At 47.6% G+C, this 18,859-nt stretch overlaps 1 protein-coding gene across 1 annotated transcript in view; it reads right to left on the bottom strand.

The window, feature by feature from the left end:
- The window catches only part of LOC138268035 (hydroperoxide isomerase ALOXE3-like), a 306,669-nt gene that overhangs the window by 41,148 nt on the left and 246,662 nt on the right, over positions 1-18,859 (bottom strand). Inside the window, exons 7-10 of the mRNA XM_069217367.1 lie at positions 10,751-10,894; positions 8,811-9,014; positions 8,422-8,508; positions 5,656-5,825 (exon numbers count right to left, since the gene is read on the bottom strand). Of these exons, the coding sequence (XP_069073468.1) occupies positions 5,656-5,825; positions 8,422-8,508; positions 8,811-9,014; positions 10,751-10,894 (605 nt within the window). The remainder of the gene's footprint in view (positions 1-5,655; positions 5,826-8,421; positions 8,509-8,810; positions 9,015-10,750; positions 10,895-18,859) is intronic.

Genomic DNA, 18,859 nt, shown 5'->3' with positions numbered 1-18,859 from the left:
GATGGACATTTGACAGTGGACATGGACTACTCAGGTGTTGTCACTGTAGGGGACTACAGGGTATTGTTGTGTAATCTGCACATCCAATGGGTGATAGGGGTATGGTGAAGTAAGATGTGCAATCATGCATGGTATTTATAATGCATCCAGGGCATGCTGTGCTAGCTTAAAAGGACAAAGGTTGGCATCATGGGTATGAGTCTAGTAGGGCTCTCCAACTTAAGTATTGTTGTAGGTCTGCGGGTTGCCAGGCAGTTGTGGGAAGTAGTTCCATGTCATGACATGATGTAGGTAATGTGCCGTTGCAAATTAGATTGCCTAGCCATGATATGTATAGTGACAGATGAAGATGATTAGCTGTGTCAATGGGAGGTGTATGTTAACCATTTTGCCCCCATCTCTCTCTCTCCCACCTTCCCTCTCTCTCTCTCTCATTCCCTCTCTCTCTCATTGTGTACATCAGCATCGTCTGGTGGAGTAGAAGCACAGGCGAGTGGGGAAAAAGCAGCCCATGGGAGCCAGGAATGTAGCACTACTGACACCAAGGCACCCAGTGGGAAGGAGGGAGTGCCACAGGGGAGAGCAGATCCAACACATAATCTTTGGAATCTTCCTCCAGTGAACACTCCCTGTTAGTGGCGGACCCGTCAGGGACCACCCCAGCACCACCGCTGTCTGCCACCCCCCTTACGAGCACCACCCTCCCAGTTGCTCCCTATCCAGTTGCCAGTGCCTACTCACCTAGGAGGGTGGGTGTCTCCTTCGCCACGGGCACCTCTGCACCTGTCCTAGTCAGCCCTGCTGCCCTCAGTGAGGAGGTTATTGACCTCCTAAGGTATATCAATGTTGGTCAGTCAACCATTGTGAACGCCATTGCGGGATTGGCAGCTCAGGTACAACAGAGCAATGTGTTCCTGGAAAGCATTCACGGTGCCATGGCTGGCCTCCAGATATCCTTTCAGGCTCTGGACACCTCACCAACGACGGCCAGTGTCCCTTTGTCTATCATCTCCCCTCCACCTACCTCTTTCCAATCCTAAACCCCTCTCCCCACACCCATCCAGAGCACACATACACACAGGCATGCATCCACCTCAACAGACACAATTGGCATTGACAAACACAAGCACCACAAGACCACTTCACTAGCATGCAAACAGACAACACACACCTGCAAATACAATAACATCCACTCCCTGCACAGACTCCCTCACCACCCCCTCCTTCACAGACACTACACCTGACACTCCTGCAGGCAGCACATCATCAGTTGCAGATCCAGCCACTAGTCCCATCTTACCCATAGTCACCACAATATCAGGCCCTCAGACATCCACCCCATTCACCACATCTGTGTTCACCACAACCACCAACACCCCAACATGCAGCAAATGTACCATACCTACAGACACCACCCTGACAGATAGTCACCCATCCTTCATGGCTTCTCCCAGCACCTTCTCCCCCCGCCCAAGACACCTAAATACACGCACTCACCCACCCAACAGACACCCAGCACACACAAGCATTCCACCCACGCACCTGCACCCAAGACAACCACAAAGACACATCTTACAACCATTCCCTCTCCCTCCACTCCCAAAGCTTTTTCCCATGACCGCACCTGTGTACCTAAAAAAACATTTCCTATATGAGTTTTCACTGTTCCCTACTCCTCCCCATCCTCTGAGTCCCCGGACCCCTCTGTGTCCCTCCCTATGTCCATCCCTTCCACCTCAAAGTCCTCCCCTACCATCCCTGCTATTGCCCCTGCCCCCCTGCAAAAAAGTCAACCGTCCAAAAGGACCCCCCTGCCCAAACCAAAAGACAAGGAGCCCCCTCCCAGGCTCAAACCCAAGGACACCAGTACCAAGCTCAAACCCCCATCTACCCCTCACCACTGTGGTGCCTGCCTGCACCTTGATGCCCCTACCCTGTAGAGGTCATTTTGCTGCCAGGAGTCAAGTTGGGGCACAGTAGGGTGCCTAATGTTTGTTTTGCTTCCTCAAACATCAATTTCTTTTTACATAGTAATTTATTTGTATTTATTTTGTTTACTCAAAACTAGATGTGGGCATCCATCAAACACTATTTGTCCTACCTTTCTTTCTCCATGTCAGATTTGTGTTTGAGATCCTTAGTGTGTGTGTGTGGCATGTGTGTGTTAGTTTTGCATTCTGTAATGCATGGCCTGCAGGTGTGTGTGAGGCCCTGGCATCAGTCCCGCTGTGATGGGTGTGTATTGTGTGTTTGATATGATTGTGTAGTCACATGCATGTGTGTAGCTATATTGTGTATTGTTTGTGGTGCAATGTGGTGTGTTGTGTGCCACTGTGTGGTTGTTGTGTGTGTGTGTTCGTGTCTGTGGTGTTGGCTATGTCCTATGCATTGTGTGTGTTGTGGGTGTTAGTTGTATGGGTGTTTGTTAGTGTTGGTTGTGTGGTGTTGTTGCATGTTGTGTGTGTATGTGTTGCGATATCGATGTGTGCAGGGAGAGTGGTTGGCAAAATGTCTGTGTAGTTTCAATTGTGGTTTGGTTGTGTGAATCGGTGGTGTTGTGTATAAATGTGTTTAACAGTGGTGGTGTTGTGTGTGGGTTGGTGTGTGTATGTCACATGTGGGTTGGCTGTGGTATGTGTAGTTTGTGTGTGTGTAGTATTTGTGTGCTTGAGTATATGTAGATGTATGTGTATGTTTGTATGTGTGTAGTGATATGTGTATGTGTGGCCGTCACAAGGCGTCCTGGGTATGTGTGTTGTGTGTGGGTGTGTGCTAATGCCTTTCCCTCCAGTGTGTGCTAGGTGTGTACTTACAGTTGTCTTCATCACTGGATCTGGCGTCGTTGTACAAACAGGAGCAGTGAGAGGGCTTCAAGTTCAGGTTCCATGGAAGCTCCGGTCAGCTCTGTGTTCCTGAAGGTGTGTATTTCTTTTTGTATGATCCATTTACGACTGCAGTGGAAACCCTGGCAGTGTGCAGCCTTCTAATACGTCCGGGGAAACATGCTCCTTGCCGGTCTGAAGGTGACTACCACCGCCTGTGATGGTCAGACCGCTTTGGCATTGCTGGCAGTGTATTGGCTGTATTCAGTTGGGAAGACCGTCATGGTCATAATATGGCGGTCTACACCGCCAGGTCGTTGGCAGTATGACCGCTACCACCAACATGGCGGTCTTGAGACTGCCAAACTCGTAATGGCCACCAAAGTGTTGATTCAGTAGGGTTAAATACACTATTCCCACTTCAGTCAAAGCAACCATAGGGAAAGCGTTAGACTTTGGATGGGTTACATTTACTATTTTACTAGTTCTACTCCAGTCAGCTCAACAGTAGGGAACTGTTGGACTTTGGAGGGGTTAAGTTTATTATTCCCACTCCAAACAGTGCAACAGTAGGGGATTTTGGACAAGTTAGATTTACTATTCTCACTTCAGTCTATGCAACAGCAAGGAAAGCATTACTTTTTGGAGGAGTTACATTTTCTATTTGTACAAATCTGAGATCTGTTAACGGCGGAAGCTGTGCAGTGGCATTCAGAAAACAATCCACAATAACATTAGTAGGCCAGAAATAGCAGGACTGAGATGATCTTGGTGAGGACCCGGTCAATCCCAGCTTTCAGCCCTAGTTGCCCCACTTGACATCAAGCCCGCACAACTGCCTACGTGGCCAAGGAGTTATCAGGGTTGCTAGACTGAGTTAAGGAATTATAATCTGCAAATCACATTCACAACTATGTAGCAGATGAAAAGTGCACACTTTAAGACCCAATTCAAAAAGCCTAAGTGTCACAGACCACAGTCTTTGTGGCTGTGTGTGACCCACTGATGCAGTAAAAATGGAAACATTTGGAAGGTCACTTGATATTGGCCTAAAAATGAGGCAATCCCAAAGAACATTCCCATAATTGTGCATACTTAAGAATTAAGCTGGACCTCAGGAAGACTTCAGACCCCATCAACTGCAGCAGCTTTCATGCACTGTTCACTGCATGACTTCAGCTACACTTTCATCATCTTGGTGCTTGGTCAACACTAACCATCTTCAGTCACCCCTAAATATACTCCCTCATTGAGCATATCCATCTCCCTTTCTTTATGGTCAGCATCTGGTGTGCCAGAGTAGATTTGAGACATGGTTTGGGTGGGTGGCCTAAGGTCCAGAGAGTGGAGTGGGAAACAAAACATTGCCAAGCATCTACAGTCTAAACTTTTGTGAGCAGGCAGCTTCTGTTATTGACCTTTAATGACCCTCCTTCCCACCCAGGGCGACAGAGTGCTCTCCCATTTTACAATGCTCTACATCCATCTATGTAACAATTCTATCAGATGAAGGCTTGCAGGAATACCCTAATAACCTAGGTAAGTTTTGTCCAAAGTCACTGGCCTCAGTAAAGAGATCAGATAGTTCTGTTGCTAAGGATGGGACTTTTTGAGATTGACTTTTACATCCTGAAAACATTGTTTACCTAATTTCTGTTCATGTTGTTTCCTCCTAGGTATGTTTATGTTTAATATGTGTAGTATAAACATATTTCTTCTTTATAAGACAAAGTACTGGTTGGATGCTGACATTATGGTCTACTATTGAGCTAAGTCTTCTCCAGGCCTTAGTGAGCCTTGTATAACTTAGCCTAGCTTCACTTAGCATCAAGTGCTGAAGGGGAGTATTCGATGTCCAAACGAAAGATGGCCCCAGGGCTACAGAGGTTAAAGTTTCCAGTTGTTACAATTGGAGTCAAGTTACCTCTCTGGAACCCCCTCTCCCAAACCAACTCCCAGAATGAGCCTATGCCTGAAGGGGGTTTATGTCAACAAGACAACTGCTAAATGGGGCTGCCCAGAAGACCACACTTTTTATACTTCTATCAGTTTATTACTTTTTAAAAACTGGTTACAAGGAATCCCTCCACCAATGGAGAATGCTATTTGTAGCCAGATGTAATAAACGAAAAGAGGGAAAAGACTATTAGGGTTCCAACATCTCCTAAAAACCTGAAACTAAAAATGAATCCTAATATTTCACTTATGTTTGTTTTCCTAAAGAATAGACACCCTAACCACTTTTTCAGTGTTGTGTAGGTTGGAAGACATATCTTATAGCAAGCTTCTGAGAGCTATTGCGATTGTTAAAGACCCTGAACCCCAGTTCTAGCCCGAGTCCCAGGCATTTTTAATTTATTAATATTTAACCATCTGGACTAACACACCTGATGTCAATGATCTCTAAAATAAAATCATGGGACACAACATCAATAAAATGGAGCAAGCTAACAGCTTTATGCCAAATTCTTCACGCCCCTTCTCTAGATCTAGATTATTGTCAGAACTTGCCCCACATCTATGCAAGGCTTAGTCAAGCGCTCACCATCTCTCTACCATGCTAACATAGGTCAAAAACCTTTTAGAAGACATCTTTATGTTTCTTGTCTTTTTCTACCTCTTAGCTATTTTGTTGTTGTGGCTCATTTGAATTTTGGTAACCAGTACATCATAAATGTTTGTTTTCATTTCCATATGAACACTTACCAATTTACATCGGCACATATGCCACTTTGGATTGAAGCATTACATAAAAAGAAAAGAAAATGGAGATATATAACCCAACACTGAAAGCAATAAACAACCCAACATCAGAGACAGAGTCATGTCTTACCTCTCAATTGCTGACCACATCTTCAACCCATCATCTCTGTAGTAGAAGTTGGGCAAGGAGTCGATCCCACGGGATTTGAGGTCATCAGCGATGCACATGGATGTGTAAGTCACAGACTCCATGTCTCTTGATATCAGCGCAATATAATCTGCTCTCCCAATTACATTGTTCTGTGGATAAAGATTGCACTTTCTAGTGCATTCCTTTTTTTATTCTGCTCATGGCAACTTTATTCATAGACTTAAGTTACCAGTTTATAAGTTTTGCTTATTGCTTTCTTCTCTGTAACTATGTTGGGTGCCAATGTTTTACTTATGTGGTTTTGGGTATATTATAATGTGTCCTAGAGGTGTTGCTGAAGGAATTACCCAATTACTAACTCATTTCATTGGACAGTAAAACTCCAGCTACCAGATGGTTAAAGATAGACTGAGATTTGGGTTACAAGTGATGTGCCTTACTTGATTGTTTGAGCATGACCTTAGTTCTACTTAATGTGTTCTTTGTGACACAGTGGCATGGAGGGTGTGTCAGGCATCCAAGTGTCAGTAATTGGTATGTGGAGGGGTGTCTAAAGTATTTGGTTGTTTTTGTCTATTTTCTGCTAATGGTTAGTGCACTACGTAGCTACGCTGAGGATTTTCTATAATACACTGGCTACATGAGAAATGCTGCATCTCCAGTTTAGAGTTAGCAACATATTAACATAATACCTGTGATTCTGCAATTCTTGTATCAAACCTGTCTCTCATTTCTTTATAACAGGCGACTTGTGATGCACCCAGTCACCTATTATAATGAAATGACGTAAGATCATAACTGTAATAATTTAGAGTTGAGTTCTGAGGTCACAGTGCCTGGTGCCATAGCCTGCAGCTGAGGTGCAACCGAAAATATTTAGAACAGCTGTTTAAAAACAAAAAAATGTTGCTTCTCTGTCTTCTGCTCTATTTTTCAAACTTACACATTCAGAAGAAAGAAAATATTCATGGCATGTTTATTTTTTGCACACCTTAGGTAATCATGGAAATGTTAGATTTTCTTAATGTTTCTACACATTCCAAAGTACCACAGCTGTGTTTCTTTCTAAAGAACACTGTCTTATATTAAACATCTTCTAATATTTTGTTTGCATCAAAGATGTTTTTAATTTTTCTCTAGAGATTTTATTTTTATTCTTCATATTTGTAAACATGCTTTCTCTTTCATATGAAAGAGCTATGCACCAAAGATTTAAGTGGTTTGTGGGAAAGATAATGGTGTGACCAGGTATTAAATGGGATAAAGTACCCACATGAAAAAGATACTGCAAGTCACCTTGGAGTGCCAGACCCTTATCAAGGAACTCAGCCTTCAACCTCATTCCTCTATATGGTCATAGCATACCTCAGCAAACTGCAGAATTCCCATAAAATATGACAGTGTATACTTTATCCCATATATTATATGTTGTGCTTCAGTGTAGCATAACTTTAGGGAATCAATATGGAAATGTTATGCTCTGTTGAATGTATGAGTATGAGAACAAATGGCAGTTATGGTGATCAGAGCCGCGTGATAATCAATACATGGTATACTGTAATGGATGATGCAAGAACGTCACCCACCTCCCATGTGTAAAGGAACTTTAGGCCTGTACCTGTTTAGAAAAAGGTAGGTTTGATGAAGGTCTTAATCCAGTGATCAAAGTGCTTGGTTATCGAGCAAGGCCAATCCAACTGACCGTAGACTAGGCTCTATAAGCAAGGCAAGAGTGGCTCAATTACACATTGGGGTGCTCACATGTAGGCTCTACAGATGAGTCCTAGTCTGGTTCCCCCCTAGGTTAAGAGGTATCGATTTAAAGAACAGGGTATGAATAGTTTGTTTTCAGGCTGTGCATGGTTATCCTACAGGTATAAATAGTTTATTTTCTGGGCGTATATGTTGTTCTTCTACAGGTAGAGGTGTGAATGACAAAGCGTCCAGTATCCATGTCATGACTGCTGAGAATCTTCTCTCGTTTGAGAATCAATAACCTCAACCTGTTGCATCTGAAGCACACAAACTTCAATCCACTGCATGGGAGTCCTCAAATACATTATGAGAAGTGAGTGATGAGACAAAAGCATTGCAGGGGATATATGTTAAGGATCTTTTCTTCTAGTATAAACACCTATCTGTGCTCAGGGGCTGTGAGGCTTGTGAAAGAACAATCAAGAATCCCTTGTCCTGCATCATTTATGTAGGATATGTATACATCTAACATGTACTGGGAAGATTCATTTGTGGGCTGTCACTTAGAAAACTGAGCCAACAAAATAGCTTTGTTGCTAAAGCAAATTACATAACTAGCCTGTGAGAAAAGGCTGCAGATGGATGCAATGTGAAATTATGTTTAATATGGCCAGATAAGTATTCCTAGCAGGTCCCGTTCATTTTTGTTTTCCAGAAGATGTGCACCCCAGGATGAGATCATTGCTCATATTTCATCCACTTTATCAAGGTGGGCCTGGTGGCTCAGTAGACTATTGTATGTACTCCAGGGACATGTTTGACCATATGGTAACAGGTTTGAATCCTGACAATTTCACCTTTCAACATTCTGAGGTTGATAAAAGAAATGCTACTGACTTGAGTAACCATAAAAATCAGTTATTTTATCCCCAAGAGGCTGAAGGGTGAACTTGCACTTTACATATTGTTTGTTATCATATCAATATATTTTAAGGCCTCTTTTAGATACCAACAACTGAGTTGGCCTGAAAAAAGGAGCCCCCATCTTACCTTGCCCAAAGTATCTGAGAGATTCATAAGGAGTCCTCTGAGATGCATATTAATTTGCAAAGTATAGCGAAGGTGGGGGATCAGGAGCTGAAAAGACACAAACAGATACTAGTTATTAGAGACCCAGGTACAGAGGGTGCTTCAAACAGATCTTGTATTAGCACTATCTCAGCACTTCTGTGGAATCTAGTTTATACTCTTATGTTAATTGTTAGTCATTGTCAGTCCTCCAGGAATCTCAGCCATTCAGGATATCCATGATGTTTTTTGCCAGACATTGTTTGGGCTGCATGAACACCTTAATGGTAAGTTCCATCCGTATGGAGAACCAATTTACTGAGTTTTGAATTAACATTGTCTCTTTGCACCATTTAATTGATCTTTCTTACCTTAAACAGAGGATGGGCCATTGGCAGCTGTCTTAATGTAGCAATGCAAAACACCTCTGCAAAGAAGTGCGTCCGCAGCAAGTGGGAAAGAGCCTGGTGGGACAGAAAATTGGAGTTCCTCACCCACATCTTGGCAAGCAACCAGTCCCACTCATTATCATTTGGCAGGAAGATGGGATTATCTGGACCCGGAGTCTGATTTATCTGCAGAAGAAGATGCAGAAAGAACAAGTTACTAGACTATAGTGGTTACTGAACAAGGAGCTGTTGTCATAACACAATTCAACAGCACAACACATTTAACTTAGATGGTATTTTGATGATGTTTGCTGTAACAGAATTTCACTGCAAAGTTTCTAGCATTTCACATTCTATAATTGTCAGGAATCTCACTGTAAGAAAATGGCAGAGTTAACATATAATGTGAGCCTAATGTGAGATGATAATGCTAAACCTACAACAACATAAAGGTGGTCATTCCGACCTAGGCGGGCGGCGGTTGCCGCCCGCCCGTCGGAATCCGCCTGAATACCGCCCCGCGGTCAATTGACCGCGAGGGGTATTCTGACTTTCCCGCTGGGCCGGCGGGCGATCTGATTCAGATCGCCCGCCGGCCCAGCGGGAAAGCGCCTTCCACAAGGAAGCCGGCTCGGAATCGAGCCGGCGGAGTGGAAGGCGTGCGACGGGTGCAGCAGCACCCGTCGCGCTTTTCAGTGTCTGCATCGCAGACACTGAAAAGCCTAGTTGGGCCCTGTTAGGGGGCCCCTGCCGTGCCCATGCCATGGGCATGGGCACGGCAGGGGCCCCCAGGGGCCCCGCGACCCCCCCTACCGCCATCCTGTTCATGCCGGCTTTCCCGCCATGAACAGGATGGCGGTAGGGGTGGTCAGAATCTCCTCGGCGGCGCAGCGAGCTGCGCCGCCTTGGAGGATTCTAAGGGTCAGTGGAAAACCGGCGGGAGACCGCCGGTTTTCCCGTTCTGACCACGACCAAAGCGCCGCGGTCAGAATGACCAAGGGAGCTCCGCCGGCCTGTCGGCGGTGCTCCCGCCCCCGTTGGCCCTGGCGGTAGGGAACCGCCAGGGTCAGAATGAGGGCCAAAGTCTCTGAAAACCTGTTAGTTCTTGCCAAAAGAACTGCTAAAATTAGGCCACTGTATAATCGCGTATGGACAATACTTGGAGCCTTGTGACCCAAAGATGATATGCAAGCACCACTGGGACATGCAAGTCACACAAAGGTCTTGTTATAATTGTATAGGAACTATTTCAAGAGGTGTTTTGGCAATGAGTAGATTGATTTACTCTTAATAATCGAGGATTAAGTGACTGACTCCAGGTCTCTCTACTATTGGAGGCGGATCTTTATATTAATTTTCCCGGATGTGTTTTGGTTGTCTGGGTACTAGTCACTGCCTTTCTCTTCCATACCCTGGTAATCTTATGACACTGTATCCTGTTGTGCACAAGTATATTTAGAGTAATGGTACCCTTTCTTTCAGGATTACGGATAATACCATTCAGTTCTTTGCATACTAAAGGTCCATGTTGCATGCCTTTTACAAACTCACACTCCTCAGGTCAGTAGACCAAGACATTGAACTGAGTGGTTGTTTTCTTTCCCTTTCCCTTTTTCCTTCTTTGCAGTCATTTCATATTCTGGAGATCATTACAGATCCTATTTGGCTGAAAGGGAAAGGAGTACGGTTAGCACTGGAATCCCTGGCCTGAACTTCAGTGAAAGCCTGACAAAATCCCTCTGAGTTTTCTGAGTGAAGCGAACATAAAACTACAGATACTAAAAGTCCTTAAATTGTATAGACCAGCTCCATAGTAACAAGCACCTTCCATTGTCTTAACAGCAAACCTTTGCAGCTGGAGAGGGATTGTCTCAATGAAAATTCATGCCAGGCAGGATAGCTCATCAAAGTCAACACCTTACCTGGATTGCTATGGGTACCATTTCATCCTGGGGTGTGAGGTAGAAAAGACACAAAGGAGCAGCCATGTACTGCTGACGGCTGTCCAAAACACTTTTAGGAAGGCCTTCCAGTATCTTATAATCCACAATGAAGATCTTTCCATTCTGCAAACGGAAGAGACAGAACAAAGGAGCTTGTTTTCATCAAAGATGATATACCATCAAAAAACTCACCCATGATTGAAATATGGCATAACTGTGGAGGTACAGAAAATGTCACCACTCTGACTTCCCATCCCATCCATTAAACCATTCTTTGCAGATGCAACTAAATATGACTTTTTGAATAAAGAAAAGAATACATTTGAAACTTTCAGTAGTAGCTCTACTGGAAAAGTATACAGTTCCATAAGCCAGTGAGATTTTTATAATTGGGGACTGTAAGCAACAAAACTAGTAGATATTGATTCGGTCTTTTTCTGACTTTTAAGCAAAATATTCCACGAAAATAGCCTGATTAAAAAGAGGACTATAAAAGAATCTACACTTGAACAGTCAGATTCTCCAGTTGCATCTCTGGCATTATGGGGGTCATTTTGACCCTGGCGGTCCGAGACCGCCAGGGCTAAAAGGACGGAAGCACCGCCAACAGGCTGGCGGTGCTTCTAGCCCTATTACGACCGTGGCGGAAGCGCCGCGGTCGCACCGCCGGGGCCGACGGTTTCCTGCCATTTTAGCCCCGGCGGTGATAATCCGCCAGGGCAGCGCTGCCCTGGGGATTATGACACCCTTTACCGCCAGCCTGTTTCTGGCGGTTTGCACCACCAAGAAGAAGCTGGCGGTAAGGGGTGTCCTGGGGCCCCTGCACTGCCCATGCCACTGGCATGGGCAGTGCAGGGGCCCCCTAACAGGGCCCCGGCCAGCTTTTCACTGTCTGCATAGCAGACAGTGAAAAGCGTGACGGGTGCAACTGCACCCGTCGCATGGCCGCAACACCGCCGGCTCCATTAGGAGCCGGCTCCTATGTTGCGGCCTCAACCCCGCTGGGCCGGAGGGCGCAAACTTGGATTGCGCCCGCCGGCCCAGCGGGAATGTCATAATGGGGGCCGCGTGAGTGCGGCCGCATTGGGGCCGCACGGCGGTTACCGCCTGGCGGGCGGCTACCCTTAGTGATTCATATGCCCGGGGAACTTACTTAAGGCAATGAGTGTTGAGAAAAACAAGGTGTACTTATTTGGCAGTCAGGAAGTGAATCCTAGGACTCATAGCTTGGCATCTACTCTTCTTTGCAGTAGCACTTAAATAGTTGCATTCACTGTAGTGCTCAGCAATTTTCAGGGAACACCAGAAGGGAAAGCAGTGATTGGAGTATAGGGCCCTACATTATAGGGAAGTTATCAAGCTTGGAGTTCTTTATGTGCATGATAAACTCAATGGCCCTCATTATGACATTGGCGGTAAGTGGCGCTTACCGCCATGCTGACTGCCGCCAACCTACCGTGACTGCGGTGGTATACTGCTACGCGTATTATGACCCACACATAGAAATCCGCCACTATACAGACACACACACACAAGTCTGCCACACCAAAGGTCAGTGATAAACTGGCGGTACCAAAAACCACACTGTTACGCCAATAGAAACACACCCACAGCATTATGACTCACAAATCAACGCCGCGGAAATTCAACCGCAGTAAACCATTGGGGGTACATACCGCCGCGCTCAAAATACACACACACATACAAAACAACACCACATTGGGCAATTCAAACTACACACAGCTGACAGACATACACACACCATACCCACACACCCACAACACTATAAACCACACACCCACATTACCCATAACCCTTTACCACTACAAACAAGTTACAACAGAGAGAGAGACACGTCAGGAGCACCCACAGAATCAGAGCCACAGAACACCATCACTCACACACCATCCACGCACCTCACAGCACACACCACAACACATCACCCCACACACACACACCACTCACACTAAACCCATGGCACCACAAAGACACCCCAGGTTTTCAGAAAAGGACCTAAGGGTTGTGGTGGAGGAAATCATCCAGGTAGGGCCACAGCTATTCGGATCACAGGTGCAGCAGACATCCATTGCTAGGAAGATGGAGCTATGGCGGAGAGTTGTAGACAGGGTTAACGCCATGGGACAGCACCCCAGAACAAGGGATGACATCAGGAAGAGGTGGAACGACCTACGTGGGAAGGTGCGTTCTGTGGTGGCAAGACCCCCACCTCCTCCCCCACAACTACCAACATGGGAGGAGCAAGTCTTGGCAATCATGCATCCTGAGGGCCTAGCAGGAGGACTGGACTCTGGAAAGTCAAATCTTTACTACTTTCACCCCCTACCTGCATGTTATCACAAACTCCCACCCCTATCCTCACCCCCATTTCTCCACCACCTCATATATACCCCATCATCACAACCCACCCATCCCAATACCAAGCCCTGCATGCAACACTAATGCATGGACCCCCATCACAAACCTGCAAGGAACCCCATCACCACAGCATGCACACTAGTGACAATCACTTAGCCAACCAAATCACAACTCACACAAGCCAAAGCTGCCTTGGTAATAACAACCATAGAGGGGAACATACCCATGCACAAGATGTCACACACAGAACAATAACACTGCATTTACATCCCACAGGAACCCCACACAATGTCACCGGAGAGGAGGTGCCAGCCACATCCAGTCCCCCCCGAAGAGGTCCACAGTGATGACAGCAGCTCTGCACGCCTGGATCAGGATGACCAACCTGGCCCATCAGGGACCTCTGGACAGTCGGTTACCCAGGCACAGTCCCATACCACCACAGAGCCTCCCCCATCAGGAAACACCACCACAGCACCCACCCACCGGGCCCATCCCTCTGTCCCCAGGACACATCAATCAGCAGTGTATCCACCACTACAGGGACCCCAGGCAACCCCACAAACAGAGGACGATCAGAGACCTGGGGTCAGTGGCAGTGGGCACACGGTTTAGGGGACAGAGGCACAGGACAACAGGGAAGCTGGAGGACTGCTGTGCGACAGGAGGGGGACAGGCCCAGGGAACTGACTCTCCACAAGGCACTCACCAATATCTTGGGAGCACACCACCATTCCCAGGAGATGATGGGCAATGCACATGACAGCAAGGAGCTCTTCAGCATCATCAAAGAACTCACCAACCCCAAGTGCTGCTCCGCCGACCCCCCCACCGGTCGCAAGTCCTCTGCGACTCCCTCGCCACCTTTTTTCACTGCAAGATCACGGACATCCATGGCAGCTTTGCCTCCCTGATCCCCACAATCACCGCTGCCAACGCTAACCCCAACGCACCCAACCACACCAACCTCCTGAGTGACTGGGCCCACACCAACGAGGACACCACCAAGACCATGAGTACCATCCACTTCAGATCTCCAACTGACCCTTGCCCTCACCATGTCTTCAATAAAGCCAACAAATCATCACCCCCAGCTCTGTACCATCATCAACAGCTCCTTCGAGACCGCCATCTTCCCGTAGAGCTGGAAACCAACTGATCTCCCTACTCCCTTTCCCAGCGAAGGTCATCGAGAAGATAGTCAACAGCCAGCTATCACGCTTCCTGGAGGACAACAGCCTGCTCAACATCTCCCAATCCGGCTTCCACAAGAACCACAGCACTAGACCGCTCTCATTGCCGCTACCGACAACATCAGGCTCATGCTTGACAAAGGTGAAACCGTGACCCTCATCCTCCTTTACCTCTCAGCAGCCTTCGACATCGTCTGTCACCACACACTTCGCACACACCTCCACAACGCTGGAATCTGCCACAAGGCCCTGGATTGGATCACATCCTTCCTTCCTCTCCATCAGAACTCAGAGAGTCCACCTCCGTCCGTTCCTTTTCAAAAGCCACCAAGACCATCTGCGGAGTACCCCAAGGATCCTCTCTCAGCCCCACTCTTTTCAACATCTACATGGCACCACTGGCCAACATCATCCGATCCCACGGCCTTAACATCGCCTCCTTCGCGGATGACACACAACTGATTCTCTCACTCAAGAAGGACCCCGCCACCGCCAAGACCAACCTCCACAACAGAGTTCACGCCATCGCCAACAGGATGGAGGTAAGCCACCTCATACTGAACTTGGATAAGACCAAGATCGTCATGCTCAACTCAAAGTCAGCATGGGATGACTCCTGGTGGCCTGCCACTCTAGGAGCCGTTCCAACTCCCACCACCTATGCATGCAACCTCGGCTTCATACTGGACTTATCGCTCACTATTACCCAGCAAGTCAATGCCATCTCATCCTCATGTTTCAACACTCTCAGCATGCTTCGAAAGACCTTCAGATGGATCCCATTGAAACCAGAAGAACGGCCCCCCACGCCCTCCTTAGCAGTAGACTGGACTACAGCAACACACTCTACGCAGGAACAACGGTCAAGCTCCAGAAGAAACTTCAGCACATTCAGAGCGCCTCAGCCCGACTCATTTTCAACCTCCGTCACCACAAACACATCTCAGCCCACCTCAGAGACCTTCACTGGCTCCCCATCAACAAAAGGATCATCTTAAAACTCCTGATCCACACTCACAAGGCTCTCTACAACGCCGGCCCTGCCTACCTCAACGAGCGTCTCAACTTCCACGTCCAACACGCCAACTCCGCACTGCCAGCCTCACCCTCGCCACCGACCCCACATTCACCATACCACAACCGGCGGCAGATCCTTCTCCCACCTCGCCGCCAAGACTTGGAACTCCCTCCCCGTCAACCTACGTCTGACCAAGGACTTCCTGACCTTCAGGAAGTGCCTCAAGACCTGGCTATTCGAGCATTAGCACCTCCCCTCCTCCCCCCAACGCCTGGAGATCCTATTGGGTGAGTAGCACTCTTAACAAATGATTGATTGATTGATGGGCCAGATATTGGTCGAGTTGCAGGAGACACCACGGCTGCAGGAGGGACAGTACCTGGGGATCAGGGAGGACCTGAGGGACATCCACACCACCCTGGTCGCCATTACAGGGGTGCTGGCAGACATAGCCAACACCATGAGGGAGGCAGTGGCACACCAACGGGCCCCTGACACTAGCCACACCGATGAAAAGCCCTCCACCTCTGCTGAGGCTAGTGGCCAAGAGGTCCCACCACAGGACCAACAGGCCACCAGCACCCCTCCCCCTGCAGAAGGAGAAGCACCACGCAAAAGGTCTTTGTGATCCAGGCAGAAGCCAGAGAACATTGCCAAGACCCCCGCCAGGAAATAAGACTCCTGTGAATGTCACCTTTGTGTCCCACTATGTCACCCTGTCCACCTTGAACTGCCATTGCCCCACTCCCTATGTCCCCTTGGACAATGCATCTGTGATACCAATAGACTGGACTCTATCCTGGACATTCCTCCATCATCAACCCAGCCCATTGCAATACCCCCTACACTTATTAGCACATAAATAAACACCCTTGGAACTAATACAAGTATGGAGTCTTTCAATTGATTGAAATGTGTATTAGTTTAACAAATAAACATTGCAATTCATATGTACAGTTATATATACATAAGTATGACCTGTAGTGGGCAGCAGTAAACACACCAGAGCCAGAGTAGGGCACAGATATCTGAAAATAGAGATGCCAAAGGGTACAGTAAGTGGCAATTGAATTTGGAAAATCAGGCTGCCATGTACAATGTCCAACACAAAACTGCAATGGAAGGTGAAGTTACAGTGTCTTACCTGTGTGTCACTGGAAGTACTGTTGAATTATAATTGTTCTGTTGTCCACATCCTCTTCCTCTGCCTCCTCTTTGTCATTGTCCACAGGCTCCACCATTGCCACATGACCATCTCAGGCCTCATCATCCTGCAGAAAAGGCACCTGGTGTCACAAGGCTAGGTTGTGCAACATGCAACATGCAACATGCAACGATGATCTGGCACACCTTCTTGGGTGAGTAGCACAGCGATCCACCTGTCAGATGGAGGCACCTGAATCTGGCCTTCAGGAGGCCAAAGGTGAGCTCAATGATACTCCTTGTTCGGCCATGTGCCTCATTGTAATGTTCCTCTGCCCTTGTCCTGGCATTCCTCACTAAGGTCAGTACCCATGAGAGGTTGGAGTAACCAGAGTCACCTGTAAATATTGAGGGATACCTGTTAGCCAGACACTCACCCTTAGGTCCAAACCCACACCCATATACCAACAGACACTGGGTGGGGGCCATGGGCTCACCTATTAGCCACACCCTGTGCTTCTGGAGTTGAGACATCAAATATGGGATGCTACTATTACTCAAGATGAAGGCATCATGCACAGAGCCAGGAAACTTTGCATTGACATGGGAGATGTACTGGTCCTCCAGGCACACTCAGAGAGTGAAAGCTCTTTCGATTTGTGAACACCTGTGCATTTCCCCGGGGGGGGGGGACACAAGGCAATATGTGTACCATCAATAGCACCAATGATGTTGGGGATATGTCCCAGTCCATAGAAGTCAGCCTTCATTGTGGCCAAATCCTCCACCTGGGGGAATACGATGTAGCTGCGCATGTGTTTTATCAGGGCAGACAATACTCTGCCCAGCACGTTTGAGAACATAGGCTGTGACATCCCTGCTTCCATGGCCATTGTCACTTGGAAGGGCCCACTTGCCAAGAAATGGAGCACTGACAGGACCTGCAAAAGAGGGGGGATACCAGTGGGGTGGCAGACAGCTGAGATCAGATCTAGCTCAAATTGTGCACACAGCTCATGGATTGTGGCCCTACCAAGTCAGTAGGTTAGGATAATGTGCCTGTCCTCCATTGTTGGCAGGTCCACCAAGGGTCTGTACACAGGGTATGTCTCCATCTACTATTCCTCCTCACCGGTTGAATTCTAGGGTGAAAAACAGTGAGCAGATGGTCATATTCAAACATATACTCAAATTAATATGCCTCGCATGTTTTTACAGAAACAGCATGTGAACGTGTAGGTCCATTGAGGTGTCTGTGTCTGCTGTGACGCAGTTAGGTGAAACGGCCTGTGCCCCCCCTGAAATGGTAGCCACCTGACTTGTGAGGAGGGACAAGTGGAAATGAGGTAATTCCACTGACGTTGTGCACCGTTGCGGGAGGCGGTCAACAAACGCCGTGCAACACATCATTGTTATCATTGGGGCCTAAGGGTTCCAGGAGCGAATGATGATGTAAGCCAGCGGTGACGGTGCGCACTGCTGTGGACGTGATCGCCATTTTCTATCTGTTCACTCACTTGCTACCTGACCTTCAACAGGAGAGGACCTACACTGCAACTGTTGCTGTGACCTGTGTCTGGAAGCGACCATGGCTCGAGTGTCTGGGGAAAGGGCCCCTGCCTTCACTTCTGAGGAGTTGGAGATACTAGTGGATGGGGCCCTACCCCAGTAACCTTTACTTTATGGTCATCCAGACAAACAGGTGAGTACACTGTGAGCACGATGCGTGGGGCATGAATGTATGGAGTGCAGTGTGTGTAAGCCTCATGTCGGGGGGCTGAGGGGTCCTGGGCAGTGTGCTGCATGTTTGGTGGGCAATGTCTGTGTGTAAGGGGATGGGAGGGATATGGTGGGCCATGAGTGTAACAGTCCAGATGGTATAACTAATACCTTTTCTTCTGTATCATTTTCTGCAGGTCAGCGCCCATCAGAAAAAGGGTATTTGGCGTGCCATCGCCAAAAAGGTGCGGACCCTGGGGGGTCTTTGACAGGCGGACCACCCACTGTCGAAAACGGTGGGAGGACCTGCACTGCTGGGCAAGGAAGATGGTGGAGGCCCAGCTGGGGATGGCCTCCCAACAAGGAAGAGGTGCCCCTCGTACCCTGACCCCCCTGATGTTCTGCATCCTGGTGGTGGCCTATCCGGAGTTGGATGGACGCTTGAAGGCATCACAGCAGCCACAAGGGGGTGAGTACAGATTCAGAATCATGAAGTTGAGTGGGTTGAGGTGTTACATGGGTGGGGGATGTGAGCTTGTGGGTGCCCCTAGGCCAGGGAGAACATGGCAGAGTAGGTTCCATGATGGGCTAGCTCAGATGCACTCCAACTGCAATAATGCTAGTGGGCATCTACTACAA

Source organism: Pleurodeles waltl, chromosome 12, assembly GCF_031143425.1.
Source record: "Pleurodeles waltl isolate 20211129_DDA chromosome 12, aPleWal1.hap1.20221129, whole genome shotgun sequence".
Taxonomy (NCBI): Eukaryota; Metazoa; Chordata; class Amphibia; order Caudata; family Salamandridae; genus Pleurodeles; species Pleurodeles waltl.
Note: the sequence above shows the minus strand (reverse complement) of the source record. Positions and strands in the feature narration are given on the sequence as shown.